Raw genomic sequence first — 16,738 nt, 5'->3', positions numbered from 1 at the left:
GAGGCCCTAATATGGATCTTGTTCACTGACAGCAAACAGAGCAGTATTCCTTTCCATAAGGATGCCTGCCAGCTTTCTGAATTGTAAAAGCTCGGTTAACGTTGTGCCATCAGCAACAAGCAGAATTATAAACGCAGCTCTGGAGTACAACACTGTCCACTTACAATATGTAGATTATATATACAATCTATGGACATATCCTTTAAAGAGGGATGCCTTGGATCTGGCAAGTGAAGACTAGAGCTGCTCTGTACTAGTATAGTGGCCGTTTTCGGTATTGCAGCTCGGCCCCATTTACTTTTATGGGACCTAGTTGCAGGCTGTCATGACTTAATTAATGCCCCCAGTTACCCTCCATGCTATTCTGTAGAGTTTGGGGATGCAGATATTATCCCCACAGATTATAATACACATGGCACTACCTGTTGTGGTGGGAGGGAGGTCTGCTGGAGCCCGAGATTTAGAATGGTTGAAGTGGAAGGGCTTGTGATTTCTGGTTGCTTTGTGCAGATGACTCATCTCCAGAGATACGACACCGCGATGAGCTCAGGACCAGATTCACATTGTCTGTAGGTCATGCACCAAGAAGGGGGTGGTCTCTTACCTGGGCACACCAGGGGGTACACCTGGGGGTATACGAGCCGGCCGGGATGGGATCTGTGGAGGTGCAGAGAATGGGTCATTGTTAGCAGCAGGGAAAGCAGCCGCAGAACCTGGGCGGGATGGGATGGGTGGGTACGCTGAGCCCCCTGCAGGTAGAGGGATGAGTGGGGGTCCTGGAGTGGGGCCCCTCACTGCAGGCGGGCGGCTTGGAGGCATGATGGTGGCAGCCGGTCTCCTCTGTACAGTTGGACTGAAAGAAAAAAAATTGCGTTTTTTAGTCCCCGAGAACAGAAATTTGAAGGGTCATCAATGTCTCATGACCCCTGCGCCTTCATCTCACAAGCAGGACATTTCCTGGATGTAACCAATGACAGGTAGCAGAGATCTTATCTGTGTGTGTCTTGTCCTGGGGTACCTGTGCCCGCTGGTGGAGTTCTGCAGCCAGCCGTCGTCCACGGGTGGAGGTACAGGGGTGGTGATGGTGCTGGTGGTAATGTCACCGATGATATTCAGCGCCTCCTTCAGGGCATGGTACATCCTGAGCATCTCGTCTCGGCGCTGAGCCTGGTCCGCTGACTCCTCCATCAGGCTGTTCTGGTCAGTGGAGGAGTAGAGAAACGCCAGCAGCTCCGAATGAATGAAATCTTTTGTCTAAAAAAGGATATAAAACACAGCAGAAAGGGAAATGACTAAATGTGGGGTCAGTGACGCGGCCTGGGCCAGCAGAGGAGCATGTAATGAGCGCAGGGACAGGACAGGGGGCACCCTCCAAACCATAGAGAACTCACGTTGTTGATCATGAGGTGCATTATGGTCTTTGGCATGAGGTCACGGATGGTCTTGTTGATAATAGCCATGTAGGAATCCACAAGGTTTCGGATGGTCTCCACCTGTCTCTCCAGCTGTGGGTCCATGGAGAAGGTGTTTTCCTGGACCTCCTCATCATTCTCCGTCTGAGGGTCAAAAAAGAATTTATGAAGGGTTACTCTGTATGTAGTACCACAAGCTCTCCTCACCAATCTTACCTAGGGTCACAAGACTAGAACTTAGAGAAAAAACAGGGAATCCATACTAGTGCTAGTAGATGTCACATGACCCAAAAGGGCATCAAGACTACCGCTAGTTGATGTCACATGACCACACAGGGCATCCATACTACCCCCAGTACAAGTCCAGTACCGTATGTCACATCAATTCAAGGGTAATATTAAATATTACAGATCTATTACTTCCAGAATTCGTCATATACCTACCTGGGACATCCAAAAGACTTCTAGTACAAGTCACATGACTTCATAGGGCATCCATACTATACCCAGTATATGTCACATGACTACACGGGGCATTGATACTACTTCTAGTCACATGACTACATGGGTCGTTGTCCCACCAGCCAACAGCACTATGAACCCACAGTATGTGGCACTACCCTCAGTGCTCTATCACGTGCTCATTCTGGCCTTGCACTCTGCCCACAGCTCACCTGGTCTTTTTCTGGGTAGACTCCAGCTCGGAGGAAAGAGGCCTTCCAGCTGTCCACGTCCTCCTGGGAGTCGCAGGCCAGTTCTATCTGACGCAGGTCCTTGTATACGTTCCTGGAAGCAGAGGGAAAGTTCAGTCTCCAATGATGCAGCCCGAAAAGGCCCTAATATTACAGAATACTGGCACTCCGCACCAAAATAGCAACATGAACAGGTTCCATCGAGACGATTTTCCAAATCTTTAATTTGCGATGGATTGGAGGAAAATAAATAATGTATTTAAAGGGATCTGTCACCTCGTGTGACCATGAAGACTGAAGCCTGTGTTCTTTATTGTCCCTGGAGATCGGTGTAATCCTACCTGTGTGTGTGTGGCATTAGTAGCAGGAGGACTGTGTAATATGTATTTGTGTCCAAGCATTGTACTGGGTTGTGTGTCCACACACTGCTGAGAGGGGTAGTGCTGTTGAGCAGGTCAGTGCAGAGAGCCAAGAGTACAGCAGTGTGAAAACACATGCCTAGAGAATCTTAAATGTGACACACACAGACACACTTTATCTGTTTGTGTATATTCCATATACAGTGCCGTACAAAACCACAAAGATTGGTGGTGGCGCCCCCCGTAGTTTTATATTACTGCTCTGGTAGCAGGAGACAATTTACATCAAACCCATCTCCCCTTTTGCCATGCTTCTCATTTCCCAAAACAAATGGGGGTCCGGTGTCTTACCCCAGCTTCTCCCAATAAGTTTCCTCCCCTCCTTACGGGCCACTCACCGCTGTTCAGTGTTAAAAATAGCAAAGATGTGTTTGTTGGACATGAAGCCCTTCTCTACGTCTCGGATCTTCAGATTGTCCAGGGGCAACATGTACTTTTTCTCTTTCTCCTGCAGGGGGCGACAAAAATGAGGCATTCAGGATACGACCACCCAGACATGACAGTGTTAAACAATCTGCAGCATTACTGCTCAGCACTGGTGGGCTAGTATTGGGGGCCGGGGTACTATGTGGATTTGCTACGATGATACCGTAACAAAAAAAAATCTTTATTTAGATGGGGGTCTTGGTGTTCGTCAACACAAGAGTGCACTTTACCGGAGTGCGAGGGGTTAAAGGAAGGGAGCATGTGTTTCGGCTGGAGATGAAACATCTGGAACAGTTTAAGTGTCTGGGAGGATTTTTTGGCTGGTGGAGGGTGATGGAGGCTGAGGGCCCCCCCAAACGGCCTCCTAACCCCTCCTCCCGCACTTCCTGCATAGCCACAAATGTGTTCCCGAAGCTCGGAGCATTTCAATGCCACGTCATGGGCAGCCTGGACGACCCTGCGGCCGCTCTCCCTTCTCTCAGAAGACTGGTAAGATCTGCGGCACGGGATCTGCTCTTGGGTGGGTAGAAATTAAGGGAGGTCTGATGACGGGGTAACTAGAAGAGTACGGTATAATGTAGAGGAATGTAGTACATTATAGAGATGGATAATACACAGGGAGCAAACTAGGAATAGGTTATCAAGGGTTAAGTATAGATAATAAGTCTATGGACTGATATACTGGGATTGTAATATGTACAGGATGAAGGGGGGGGGGGCAGTGGGTACCTGGTGAATGTGTGTGAAGAAGCACCTTACGGAGTGAGGACCACGGCTGGCCCCGTTCTCCCAGTGTTCAGACTACGTGTTCGTCGGACACAATGTGAACAGTAGTCTACACACTGGTTAAACTGGGACGGACGCGCATCAAGGACGCCGCTGCCGCCAGGGATTCAGTGCCGTGTACGAATACACATTGTGTCCTTGATAAAAACCATATGGATTTGTAATAAAAACTTTTACCCCCCCTCCCATTTTCCCGCCTTGCCTTTACCTCGTCATCCTTATACCAGGACAAGGACTCGGCAGTCAGCACGAACCAGTACTCCTTGGAGCCCCCCTTCATGATGCTGATATTATTGATGGTTAACCAGCCTCTCCTGATGACCTGTAATGAGAAAAAGGGGGGAGAAAGAACAAAAAACAAAAGTAGAAGATGGGGGATGGGAGGAAGGAAACAAAGACTGGCAACCATCATATGGGGGGGCCCTGTGCGATTGAGGGGCTGTCGCTCACACAAAAGCCTCTACAACACAGGCGGCCATTATGTCGGCTACCAATACTAATGATGGGTGATATTTTACATATGCCAGTTTGCCCAGTCTGCGGCATATGTTTATTAGGCTGCCCATATATGCCATCATATAAGGGAGATCACCCCACAGATGCTCTGTGGGAGGGGGACCACCAGCATCTGAGGGAAAGTTCATGTGTCCTACATGTGAAACCCTACGACTAGAGGGACATCTAATGCAGGTAAGACAACGTGGGCCCTAAGCATCGGGGGCCTCCAGGAGCCATAGACGTATATAGCAGCCAATCAGGGCTCAGAAGAGGGGATCACAGGTTGGTTTCTATGACAGACATTTTGTGTAGACGTTTTATATTCCCATCCTGGCGACTGAGTTACCAGATATTTCTATGCTAGAATTAAAGGGCATTTCCACTATTAAAACTTATAAATCTGTCTAAGAGACAAGTGACCAATCACAGAGCAGCTTTCATTCCACTTTCTGCACTTGAAATATGAAAGCTGTGATGGGATTGGTTAATAAAGGTAAAAAGACTCACTGTCTTATAAGGCATCTCTAAGTAGAGAACGCCCCTTTAATTCTAGATGTGGAAACATCTGACTGTCCGACTACTTGGCCCATCAACGGCCCTTTAGGTCAGAACTGTCCAACACAAAATGTGGCCAGCACAACCAATTACAATGCAACTTTCATTTCACATTAAGCTCTTGAAAAATGAAAGCCGGGCTATGATTGGTTACAACAAGTCCGTCTCATAAATCTGCCCTGTTATGTTAAAATGGCCGTTATCTACAGTGAAGAGGCACACAGGGGTGGTCACCAAACTTTTCGAGAACCCCGAATTGCAAACCTGTCCAATCACTGAAAAAATAAGTAGAACAAACACAGGGCAGGGATAATAATGTCATTGTACGGCCATTCAGGAGTCCGAGAAAGTTGGGTGACTTAATTCATCGTAACCCAGCTTTCCACAGAGATTTCAGTGTTTTTCCACACACAACTTACCTCATGTCGCCTGGCAGCCATTTTGTGACCCAATCATGCAAAGACTCCGATACAAAATGGCTGCCTCATATGTTCGCAGGTGAGCGGATCACTACGCAGTACCTGTAATGCCACCGAGTGTGGCACAGTAAAGCGAACATACTGCCCGAGCAAGCACAGGGTCCATGGAAAACATTTCTGAGATGTCAGCCACTGGAGAAGATGAATCTACCACCCAACATCGTACCCTCCACAAACATAATATGTGGAACGCATGGCGATTTCCGAATACCTTTACCACAAAAATCACTCTCCTGACCCCATTTCCACTCTGATTGGCTTTGTGATAACCGGGCGGTTGGCATAAATTACACCGGATTTGACGGGGGAAGGGAACACAAGCCGGAAGAAGCCGCAGATTCAAAGCAGTTCTGATTTTATGTAGAAACACGACAAACCGTTCCTCAGCCATTGAAAGGAAACCATGCATTACTATTACACCCCTATAGAGTAGACTGGCTAGCGTCTGTCTTCAGTACGCTCAGTGGTGCCCCTTAGTGGTGGCTGCAGGGAACCAAATTTTAACATGCAAGCCGATTTTATTGTAGAGTGATTGGGATTAGTAGGCAAAAGCAATTAAGCACTTGGGGTGGGGAAACATGCAGACCCGCACCCCAAACAATGTTATTATACTGGGGTCCTCAACAACTGCGCACATAAAAGCACTCAACAGCCAGATAGGGGCAGGAGTGGGAAATTGGCACTCTCTGCCAAATACTCACCCGGGTACATCTCAATAATTTGCCCCATCTGATCAGTCAGGGTCCGACTGCTAGGACCTCATCAGTCCTGTACCCGAAAAGAGCAGCAGGTTGAATATGCACGTTGGCATTGCATTCATTCTCTGTGGGAAGGTCAGAGGTAGACCAAGTCTGACCTCCTACTCCATTCAGACTGGGCCCCTAGTCAGCACATTACCCCTTATCCATAACTTTTAAACTTGGCACAATCCCCTTGAACTGAGTTTTCCCAAAAAGTGACTTGCTGATCGGTGGGGGGCTCTGTGATGGGACCCCCCCCCCACGGGTCATGAGAATGGGGATCTGATGTACCCCCACACTCAGGCGAACGGGGCAGCCCTGATGTGCGTCAAGCTGCTCCAGTCATCTCAGTGGTGCTACAAGGGGTGCAACGGTGGTACATTGGACCCCGTTCTAGTAATGTTTGGGGCCCCATCACGGAGACCCACACTGATCAGCAAGGATAGTGCCTAACTTGCTTCATGGGAAAACCCCTTTAGTAGTCCAAACCTAAAAAAAGCAAACATGACCGCTTCATACAGAGGAGTTTGCAAAAATATCCACCCCCTGCCTAGAGTGACTATTCATGCAGTGGTTTCCATTTCTTCTGGCCAAGGCACGGTTACTCACACTTAGCGAGTACTTACCAGAATCTCTCCCTGAGTTAAGTATAGCAGGAGGAGTCACAAGATTAAAGGAAGATGCGGGAAGAGAGAATGAATTTTATGACCAGAGAGAGAGAGAGAAATTATGGAGGGAGAATGGTGGGTGAAACATATGAATGGAGGAGTACACACGAAACGGAGCAGCGAGAGAAAGAGGAAGAGGGGAGAAAATTACATGCAATTAATATACAGTTAATAGTATAACTCCCATCATACCCACAACAACAACACAAGTCAGTGGCCAAATTACCAGTGTACATGCCAATTGTGACACTACAGACGCACATGCATGGTGTGCAGAGAGCACAGGGGTGTGAGACAGGACAGAGTGAGGGGCGCTGCAGGCGGCTGTGGGCTCCGGCAGGGACCTGCAATTGTGGATCGTGGCTGGGAGATGTAGTACACACGTAAGGAGATACATGAATGAGGTCAATAAAATAGGTGCATGGGGTGTTTGTAGTGACCTGGTCCTGACAAGCGTGGATATCTGGATATTGTAGGGGGTACGCGATGGTTACCTGGTTGGGGACAGCCCTCTTCTTGTTCAGCTGCGTGCTCCTCTGCTGTGCACTAGAGGTGAAAAAAGCAAGTTAAAGGTAAACGGGCTATAAAATTTTAAGGGATTTAATATGGAGGCATCCCATCCCTTTGCCTGCTGTTAGTAGCTGTGCCCAGTTTGATTCACTTGAAGCTGCCGTACCAGACACAGCCATTACTACATACCCAGTGCCAAGTCTGGCAAACAAGGAATCAGTCTGAGAACTGCCGTGACCCCCATTTATAGCACAGCCCCAACCAAATGGAAGACACATTCAGTAATGTTATATACCAAATAATCCCAAAGTGAAGCATCACCATCATGACTAGTGCATAAGTAATAATGCGAGGTCAGTGCCTCCAGTTTAGATGCACGGATTACTAGGCACCCATGGTACCCAGCTCTGTGCCTCGCCATGCTTTATACACAGCTTCTCTTTATTTTGGCTGCTAGATACAAGCCTAGGATGCTGCTATAGCAAGCAAGTAATCCACCGGTGTAATAAAGAAATACAATGAAGTCCTTCTTAGAATCCAAGACTCAAAAGGGGGGAACTCGATTAAGACTAGGGTTCGGGAAGGAGCCACACTCACACGTCAAGCACTCGGACAGACGCACGGTGAGATACCCACCCTTGTACGAGCTGCTCGGTATAACAGCTGGGATGTGACAGAATGGGGGAGCGAGTGAGCGATGGCCGTGAGGATGAAGAAAGAAAGAGAGGGTGCAGGTCATAAGAGACGAGAGAAGAAAAAATACACAAGACTAGCCACAGGGCAAGCGTGAGGAGGCAGCAGACATCATGGAGGAAGCACAACGTGAGCTAAGCCTAAAACGAGACAACACGGATGCTGGGAGTTGTAGTTAGCCAACAGATGCAGACAGCAGGACCACACTGATAAATGACACCCGGGCACACACCATCGGGTTACCATGCAGAGGGGCTTCATCTGGGCACAACGTGCAGTGAGGAGATAAAACACACACATTAGTGGCACGTCCGACCCTCAGGTGACGTCAGATCACTCCAATACATTGAAAACCTGAGCTCTAAACAGCTTTGCTTTATGATACAGAGCTCCAAATCCCCTGCACAGACATGAAACATGGCAGCCACGTGCAGCTACCACTAGGGTGAGCTGGACTTGGTAATTACTGTATATGTAGTATGCACTTAAAGGGGGATTAGAAGTCACCTCCTGCTCACTTTTTTTCTGAGAATAGGAATCTAAAACCCCCTGTCTGGAATGTAATGACAGGTCAAATACATACTAAGTAGTCTGTCAGCTCCAAACAAGGGAATGGAGTGATTTCTAATCATTTAAGGGACCCTCTATCTTGGAGGAGGTCCTAGCTATCGGACCCTCACCTTACCTGTGTATAGGAGATGACTAGAAATTACCATAATAACCCCAGAAGAGCTGATAATGGTATGCAACCTCCCCCTAGTGGTGACAGAAGGCAGCACATTTTCACAGCAGCTTTGGATCTCTGCATCTGTCCAGACTTGTGGGCTAACACTAGATCCATTATCCAGAAATAATTGAAGAAGGTTATACATATATAGGCTCACTTACACCACATCTATAATGATCAAGTAACCAGAAGAGGAAACCTGTGCACCCAAGTCATAGTGGTCACCTCACTAACAAGGCCTGTGCTCACAAACAGGGGGCACTCACTTGGCAAATCCAATGAAATCCTCATGATTGGTGTTGATGTAGGACAGCTCAATGTCTATCAGGAGCAGAATCTGTGGACACAGGGCATCAATGTCAGCATAAGGGCGGAAATGTAAAGCCGGGGATTTTGAGCAGTGGCCACCTACCTGCTCCTTTGTTTTTCCTTCCCTCTCTCGGACGTAGGTGGTGACAATCCTCTCGCTCTCTTCTCGAAGTCTGGGGTAAGAAGCCAGCTGGTAAAGCGGAAGAGGAGAAGGGTCAACGTCACATAGACTCTTATAGTTTCAGTTAAGGAGGAGCTTGGCTCAGAAGCTAACACTTCATGCATGAGTGACATAAATGGATGGCAGCAGGAACATCAGGCATTTTCATTTTCAGGCATAATTCAAATACCTCCACGATTAGCTTTGCATCTATTGAGTCTGAACTGCAATGCCAACCACCGCCACTGTGCAATGTATGGCGCTGTGTCTGGCAAATGGTGTAAAGACCACAGGCTCCAGGCGTGTTTATCTGGACACAGCATAGATACAAATCCTGGAGGACCCTGGAGGCTGAAAAACATGGATTTTTTTCCTTCCAAAAACAGCGCCGCACCTGACCGTGGATTGTGTAGGCTGCATAGAGATGAATGGAGTTGAGTTGCAATACCGACATGAACCATGAACCAGGTGCCGTTTTTGTAAGAAAGCAGACATGTCTGACCACCCCTTAAGCCCCAGGAGGAGTGTGGGAAGGTCCCAGAGGTCAGCCAAGCACCGAACCAAGCACTCCTGTTCATGGTTGAGTAGTATTTGCTTAAAGAAGGTGTGAGCTGCAATACCAGAATCAGCCACAGAACAGGAGTGGCGCTGTAAAACTAACAAAAAAAACCAAAACAAAAATAAAGCCTCAATGAATGGTTAGTGGATGCTGAATAGTCACATGGTCAGACAGGAGGCGGTGATGCACATCGACACATGTGATCTTTTATTTTATAGTGAATATATGTATCTAGACAACATGGCTCCCCCTATCCATAAGGCATCTATAGAGAAGCTTCATGAGACTGCCACCTAGAGGTCAAGGCAGTAAATACAGGATTAAATACGGAGGGATCCAATACTGTGTCTTGATACATATACATTGTACGTCACTTATTGAGCGTTTACCCTCCGTCTTAGGCGATGCCCTCTGACCCCGGGATGTCACAGTCCAGGGAGGAGTAAAGAAGAGGTTAATGTTAGTAGACGAATAAAAGGGAGGACAGTGAACAAATTAAACACGGTAAAACCCACCCATACTCGGAAACACTGCAGGAAGTTTGGAAATTTTTCATCCCGCCTTTCACAAAAACCCTTAGGTCATGACCATAAGAGGAGACAAGTCCCCGCAAAAAAGGCCTCAGTGACGTCTCCACGAGCCACAATCGCCGCAACGTTCTGTATCAGACCTCAGATAAACAGATTGTGGCGTCTCATGGGCTCCTGTTCTGTATTAGCTGTCGTCCTAATAGTGTTATGTACAGGATGGCCGCACAGCACCGACCGGACCAGCGCCACAATCCAATTAGAGGAGCCCAGAAGCCATCACTCTTAGATCAGGGGGAATGTAACTGACTGAATACAAGGACACTCCAATGTGATCACCTAATACAAGGCACAGGACTACTCCCCTCATCCTCACCTTGACTGTACATTGTCTCACAGTGTTGATCAGCTCCTGGATGACCAGATCCACGCACTTCAGACACGGCTCCTTCAGTTTTACCACCTGCTTCTTCACTATAGCCTCAAAGGCCAAATCAGGGGTGAAGAGACCCGTCCTGTACGGGGGAGAGAGAGAGAGAGAGAGAAGGATACGATCAGAACCTGACCCACCCCATAGAGGTGCTACCATGTATACATGTGGTCCGGACTTGCCTCACACCATGGATGTTCTTTATGGCGTAGCTGATTTCCCTCCGTAGATCCTTCTCGTCAAACTCCATCTTAAATAAGAACAAATAATGGAAAGGGTTAAATACAGACATCGTGAAGAGGTGGACGCATCGTTTCCGGCTCCAAACACGACCCGGATGTATTGCTGGTGGAACAGCCAGTCTGGCAAATCGCTGCCCCTTGCTATAAGCCATGGCTATAAATGGCCAAACCCGAACTGAAACTACGGGGCTGCTCATCTAATCTTTATACTGTGTTCCTCTGTTAATCCTCCGGGAAATGTATAAATGATATGACAACTGGGCGTTTCTATTCTCTTATTCAAAGCGGACGTGTCCCTGCGCTGTCTTCCACCTGCGGATATGATCTGACAGTTTCAGATGCGCCTCATATTGGCGACAACCAAAGGGTCAATCTATTCCTTTCCAGGAAGAATAACAGAGAGGGACAATACAGGACAGAATCTAAAAGCCCCCCAAACAGAATTACCTTTACAAGCTCAAAGGGGAAGCGCTCATGGAAGATCCGGTTAATCCTGGCACCTCCGGAGAGCTCCAGGGTGTCCACCTGATCACCAGAACCTTCGATTCTCTTCTCAAAATCCACTCCCAGCTGCTGGACCATCCTGAAAGAGGAAACGGGGATTAAAAGGGAATGTCCACCCCTGAGCACTGCCTGTACAGAAGCTCCAATATTACTATCAATGGAAAAGCCACGAGAACTGTGCAAAGACGACAATGTACACGACACAATGGACACCGGGAGATTTCAGCTCTGAAGTTGGCAGAACTATGAATGTAGCTGTAAACCAGAAGACAGACTGCAGCTTGATGCACGTAGATTTCCTATGTATTTGCATTCATACAGACTGCAGAGGGATCAGCTACCGCCACCTAGTGATGGGCGCCACTTACTGCAGGAGAGCTTTTGTTTTCCGGGTGGGATCGTCAGGGCGGAAGTTTTTATACTCCTCAACCTCCTTTTCCAGGGAAAGCATCTGACTCTGCAGTTTACTTCGCAGGGCAGGGAGAGTCTCCCGGATGTGATTGGTCAGTTGCTGGAATACAAGAAGTGGATAACAATACACAAAACAGTATAAAAAAGTGTTAACGTGCAGAGTTCATAAATGTCATTATGGAACCACTAGAACAGCGCCAGTTTGTGTGTAGTGGCCGGCTCAGGTAACTGCAGCTCACCTGTGAGGGTACCAATATCAGAAAACCCCTTTATGGTTGTCAGGAATAATATTAAAATCCCAGAATGATACATATCAGAGGTGGTACAGAGGATTCCCCATCTAGAACAGACCTGGTTTAAGCCTTTCTGTAGATGTGGAGTCCCCATTCTGTCAGCCATGTGCCGATACGCGGGATGAGACAGGAAGAACTTCCGCTCAGCAGCCAGAGCAGCCCGGATGTCCTTCCTACCATCAATGTCCTTCTGACTTCTGTTCACCACCCCAATGTAACCTGCACAGGAGAAACCAGAAAGTCATGTCATGGAGAGCACAACTTACTATAATACTATACTATACTACACTACTATAATACTGCCCCCTATGTACAAGAATATAACTACTATAATACTGCCCCCTATGTACAAGAATACAACTACTATAATACTGCCCCTATGTACAAGAATATAACTACTATAATACTGCCCCCTATGTACAAGAATATAACTACTATAATACTGCCCCCAATGTACAGGGATATAACTACTATAATACTGCCCCCTATGTACAAGAATATAACTACTATAATACTGCCCCCTATATACAGGAATATAACTACTATAATACTGCCCCCTATGTACAGGAATATAACTACTATAATACTGCCCCCTATGTACAGGAATATAACTACTATAATACTGCCCCCTATGTACAAGAATATAACTACTATAATACTGCCCCCTATATACAGGAATATAACTACTATAATACTGCCCCCTATGTACAAGAATATAACTACTATAATACTGCCCCCTATGTACAAGAATATAACTACTATAATACTGCCCCCTATGTACAGGAATATAACTACTATAATACTGCCCCCTATATACAGGAATATAACTACTATAATACTGCCCCTTATGTACAAGACTATAACTACTATAATACTGCCCCCTATGTACAAGGATATAACTACTATAATACTGCCCGCTATGTACAGGAATATAACTACTATAATACTGCCCCCTATGTACAAGAATATAACTACTATAATACTGCCCCCAATGTACAGGAATATAACTACTATAATACTGCCCCCCTATGTACAGGAATATAACTACTATAATACTGCCCCCTATGTACAAGAATATAACTAGTATAATACTGCCCTCTATGTACAAGAATATAACTACTATAATACTGTCCCCTATGTACAAGAATATAACTACTATAATACTGCCGCCTATGTGCAAGAATATAACTACTATAATACTGCCCCCTATGTACAAGGATATAACTACTATAATACTGCCCGCTATGTACAGGAATATAACTACTATAATACTGCCCCCTATGTACAAGAATATAACTACTATAATACTGCCCCCAATGTACAGGAATATTACTACTATAATACTGCCCCCCTATGTACAGGAATATAACTACTATAATACTGCCGCCTATGTACAAGAATATAACTACTATAATACTGCCCCCTATGTACAAGAATATAACTACTATAATACTGCCCCCTATGTACAAGAATATAACTACTATAATACTGCCCCCTATGTACAAGAATACAACTACTATAATACTGCCCCCTATGTACAAGAATATAACTACTATAATACTGCCCCCTATGTACAGGAATATAACTTCTATAATACTGCCCCCTATGTACAGGAATATAACTACTATAATACTGCCCTCTATGTACAAGAATATAACTACTATAATACTGCCCCCTATGTACAGGAATATAACTACTATAATACTGCCCCCTATGTACAGGAATATAACTACTATAATACTGCCCCCCATGTACAGGAATATAACTACTATAATACTGCCCCCTATGTACAGGAATATAACTATTATAATACTGCCCCCTAAGTACAAGACTATAACTACTATAATACTGCCCCCTATGTACAAGAATATAACTACTATAATACTGCCCCCTATGTACAGGAATATAACTACTATAATACTGCCCCCTATGTACAAGAATATAACTACTATAATGCTGCCCCCTAAGTACAAGAATATAACTACTATAATACTGCCCCCCTATGTACAAGAATATAACTACTATAATACCGCCCCCTATGTACAAGAATATAACTACTATAATACTGCCCCCTATGTACAAGAATATAACTACTATAATACTGCCCCCTATGTACAGGAATATAACTACAATAATACTGCTCCCTATGTACAAGAATATAACTACAATAATACTGCCCCCTATGTACAGGAATATAACTACTATAATACTGCCCCCTATGTACAAGAATATAACTACTATAATACTGCCCCCTATGTACAAGAATATAACTACTATAATACTGCCCCCTATGTACAAGAATATAACTACTATAATACTGCCCCCTATGTACAGGAATATAACTACTATAATACTGCCCCCTATGTACAAGAATATAACTACTATAATACTGCCCCCTATGTACAAGAATATAACTACTATAATACTGCCCCCTATGTACAAGAATATACCTACCAAACCTAGAGAGTAGACCGCAATCCTCCGGTATAAGAGCGAACCAAGAACTTTAATTTTGGCGCCTGAATCTAATGTCAACCAATCTTGTAGAGGAGACCACTTGCCTCCCTGTGAGTGCTGTGGCTTCCTCTACAAGATCAGATATAACTACCAGCCCCTGTGCACTTACCTCTTCTTAGTGGCAGTAATTTGTTCTCTAGGATATCTCTGGCGTCGGTGCCTTCATCCATTAGATCCAGTTTGGTTATGACACCGATTGTCCTTAAACCTGAAAGAGACCGACATCCAATAGTAAGAAAGAGCAGCAGATGGAAGATTGGTTGCGGTATTATTTATCTGTGACCTCTGCACTCTCACCTTGTGGATCCACCTCCTTGGCCATCTTTAGGGCGTCGGAGTTGGCCAGGTCAGTGTTGGCGGGGGTCACGGCCAGGATGAGGCAGCTTTCCCGGGAGATGAACTGCAGGATCATGTCCCTGATCTGGTATTCTATGTCTTGGGGTTGGTCACCGACCGGGACCTTGGTGATACCCGGAAGGTCAATTAAGGTCAAGTTAAGAACTGCGGAAGGAGAGGTTATATGAATTTATGAAATAACATTACGGAAAGGTCAATGGACAGTAATGATAACATTAGCAACCAGTGTCAGGCGGTCGCAGGGAAAGCAAGTGACATCGTGTATAATGACCCAGATTAACACATAGGGGGTCAACACATAAGTGACCAAATTACAATGCATAACACATAGGGGGCGCTTTCTCTTCTACGTCTTTGGATGTAACACTATCATGAGGATTCTGCATCTCAGGCATAGACAATGTGGACCCCACCGAGACCCGCGTATCCACAAGACTGCACCGAGCTTAGAGTAAAGTGCACTTATCTATCCATATCCTGAGGAAGACTCCAACCCCCCCCCCCTCCCTCCACGCTGTCCATTAATAGAGAGAATCTAAAGAAAACATGTCCGGAGGCCGAGAGCAACATGAAGGAAACTAAAGGCAACGAGATCCTCTGGAATTATACCGCTGCATGGGACAAGCTTACGACGGGGATAATACCGCCCCCCACCTTGTGCAGGTCTATGACGGGGATAATACCGCCCCCCACCTTGTGCAGGTCTATGACGGGGATAATAACGCCCCCCACGGTGTGCAGGTCTATGACGGGGATAATACCGCCCCCCACCTTGTGCAGGTCTATGACGGGGATAATACCGCCCCCCACCTTGTGCAGGTCTATGACGGGGATAATACCGCCCCCCACCTTGTGCAGGTCTATGACGGGGATAATACCGCCCCCCACCTTGTGCAGGTCTATGACGGGGATAATACCGCCCCCCACCTTGTGCAGGTCTATGACGGGGATAATACCGCCCCCCACCTTGTGCAGGTCTATGACGGGGATAATACCGCCCCCCACCTTGTGCAAGTCTATGACGGGGATAATACCGCCCCCCACCTTGTGCAGGTCTATGACGGGGATAATACCGCCCCCCACCTTGTGCAGGTCTATGACGGGGATAATACCGCCCCCCACCTTGTGCAGGTCTATGACGGGGATAATACCGCCCCCCACCTTGTGCAGGTCTATGACGGGGATAATACCGCCCCCCACCTTGTGCAGGTCTATGACGGGGATAATACCGCCCCCCACCTTGTGCAGGTCTATGACGGGGATAATACCGCCCCCCACCTTGTGCAGGTCTATGACGGGGATAATACCGCCCCCCACCTTGTGCAGGTCTATGACGGGGATAATACCGCCCCCCACCTTGTGCAGGTCTATGACGGGGATAATACCGCCCCCCACCTTGTGCAGGTCTATGACGGGGATAATACCGCCCCCCACCTTGTGCAGGTCTATGACGGGGATAATACCGCCCCCCACCTTGTGCAGGTCTATGACGGGGATAATACCGCCCCCCACCGCGTGCAGGTCTATGACGGGGATAATACCGCCCCCCCCCCCCCCCACGTGCAGGTCTATGACGGGGATAATAACGCCCCCCATGTGCAGGTCTATCACTACTATAACACTGCCCTATGACATGACATACTGGGGGCACTCACCATGAGGGGAGTACACGCGCAGGTTGATGGGGACCGGTGAGATGCCTTTGTTTGTTCCAGTTACTCTTTCTGTTTCCGCCTCGATCTCCTGCCGGACCTCATCGAAGTCTGTGAACTTCTTGGATTTGCAGTGAAGGAACTCGGCATATTCTGTAGGAAGGGGAGAGTG

General features: G+C 46.8%; 1 protein-coding gene across 5 annotated transcripts in view; it reads right to left on the bottom strand.

The window, feature by feature from the left end:
- DNM2 (dynamin 2) overlaps positions 1–16,738 on the bottom strand; it is a 41,922-nt gene that overhangs the window by 12,133 nt on the left and 13,051 nt on the right. For 2 of the 5 annotated variants that reach the window (XM_072149541.1, XM_072149538.1), the window contains exons 3-21: positions 16,570–16,719; positions 14,855–15,058; positions 14,667–14,765; positions 12,099–12,259; positions 11,705–11,847; positions 11,280–11,415; positions 10,773–10,840; positions 10,537–10,675; positions 9,018–9,104; positions 8,872–8,942; positions 7,822–7,848; positions 7,170–7,221; positions 6,634–6,645; positions 3,944–4,057; positions 2,862–2,971; positions 2,087–2,198; positions 1,392–1,556; positions 1,019–1,254; positions 605–853 (exon numbers count right to left, since the gene is read on the bottom strand). In XM_072149541.1, the coding sequence (XP_072005642.1) occupies positions 605–853; positions 1,019–1,254; positions 1,392–1,556; positions 2,087–2,198; positions 2,862–2,971; positions 3,944–4,057; positions 6,634–6,645; positions 7,170–7,221; positions 7,822–7,848; positions 8,872–8,942; positions 9,018–9,104; positions 10,537–10,675; positions 10,773–10,840; positions 11,280–11,415; positions 11,705–11,847; positions 12,099–12,259; positions 14,667–14,765; positions 14,855–15,058; positions 16,570–16,719 (2,335 nt within the window). The remainder of the gene's footprint in view (positions 1–604; positions 854–1,018; positions 1,255–1,391; positions 1,557–2,086; positions 2,199–2,861; positions 2,972–3,943; positions 4,058–6,633; positions 6,646–7,169; positions 7,222–7,821; positions 7,849–8,871; positions 8,943–9,017; positions 9,105–10,536; positions 10,676–10,772; positions 10,841–11,279; positions 11,416–11,704; positions 11,848–12,098; positions 12,260–14,666; positions 14,766–14,854; positions 15,059–16,569; positions 16,720–16,738) is intronic. The other 3 variants (XM_072149539.1, XM_072149540.1, XM_072149542.1) reach the window with 3 other exon arrangements.

Source organism: Engystomops pustulosus, chromosome 4 (genome assembly GCF_040894005.1).
Source record: "Engystomops pustulosus chromosome 4, aEngPut4.maternal, whole genome shotgun sequence".
Classification (NCBI taxonomy): Eukaryota; Metazoa; Chordata; class Amphibia; order Anura; family Leptodactylidae; genus Engystomops; species Engystomops pustulosus.
This window is presented reverse-complemented; position numbering and strand designations above follow the sequence as displayed.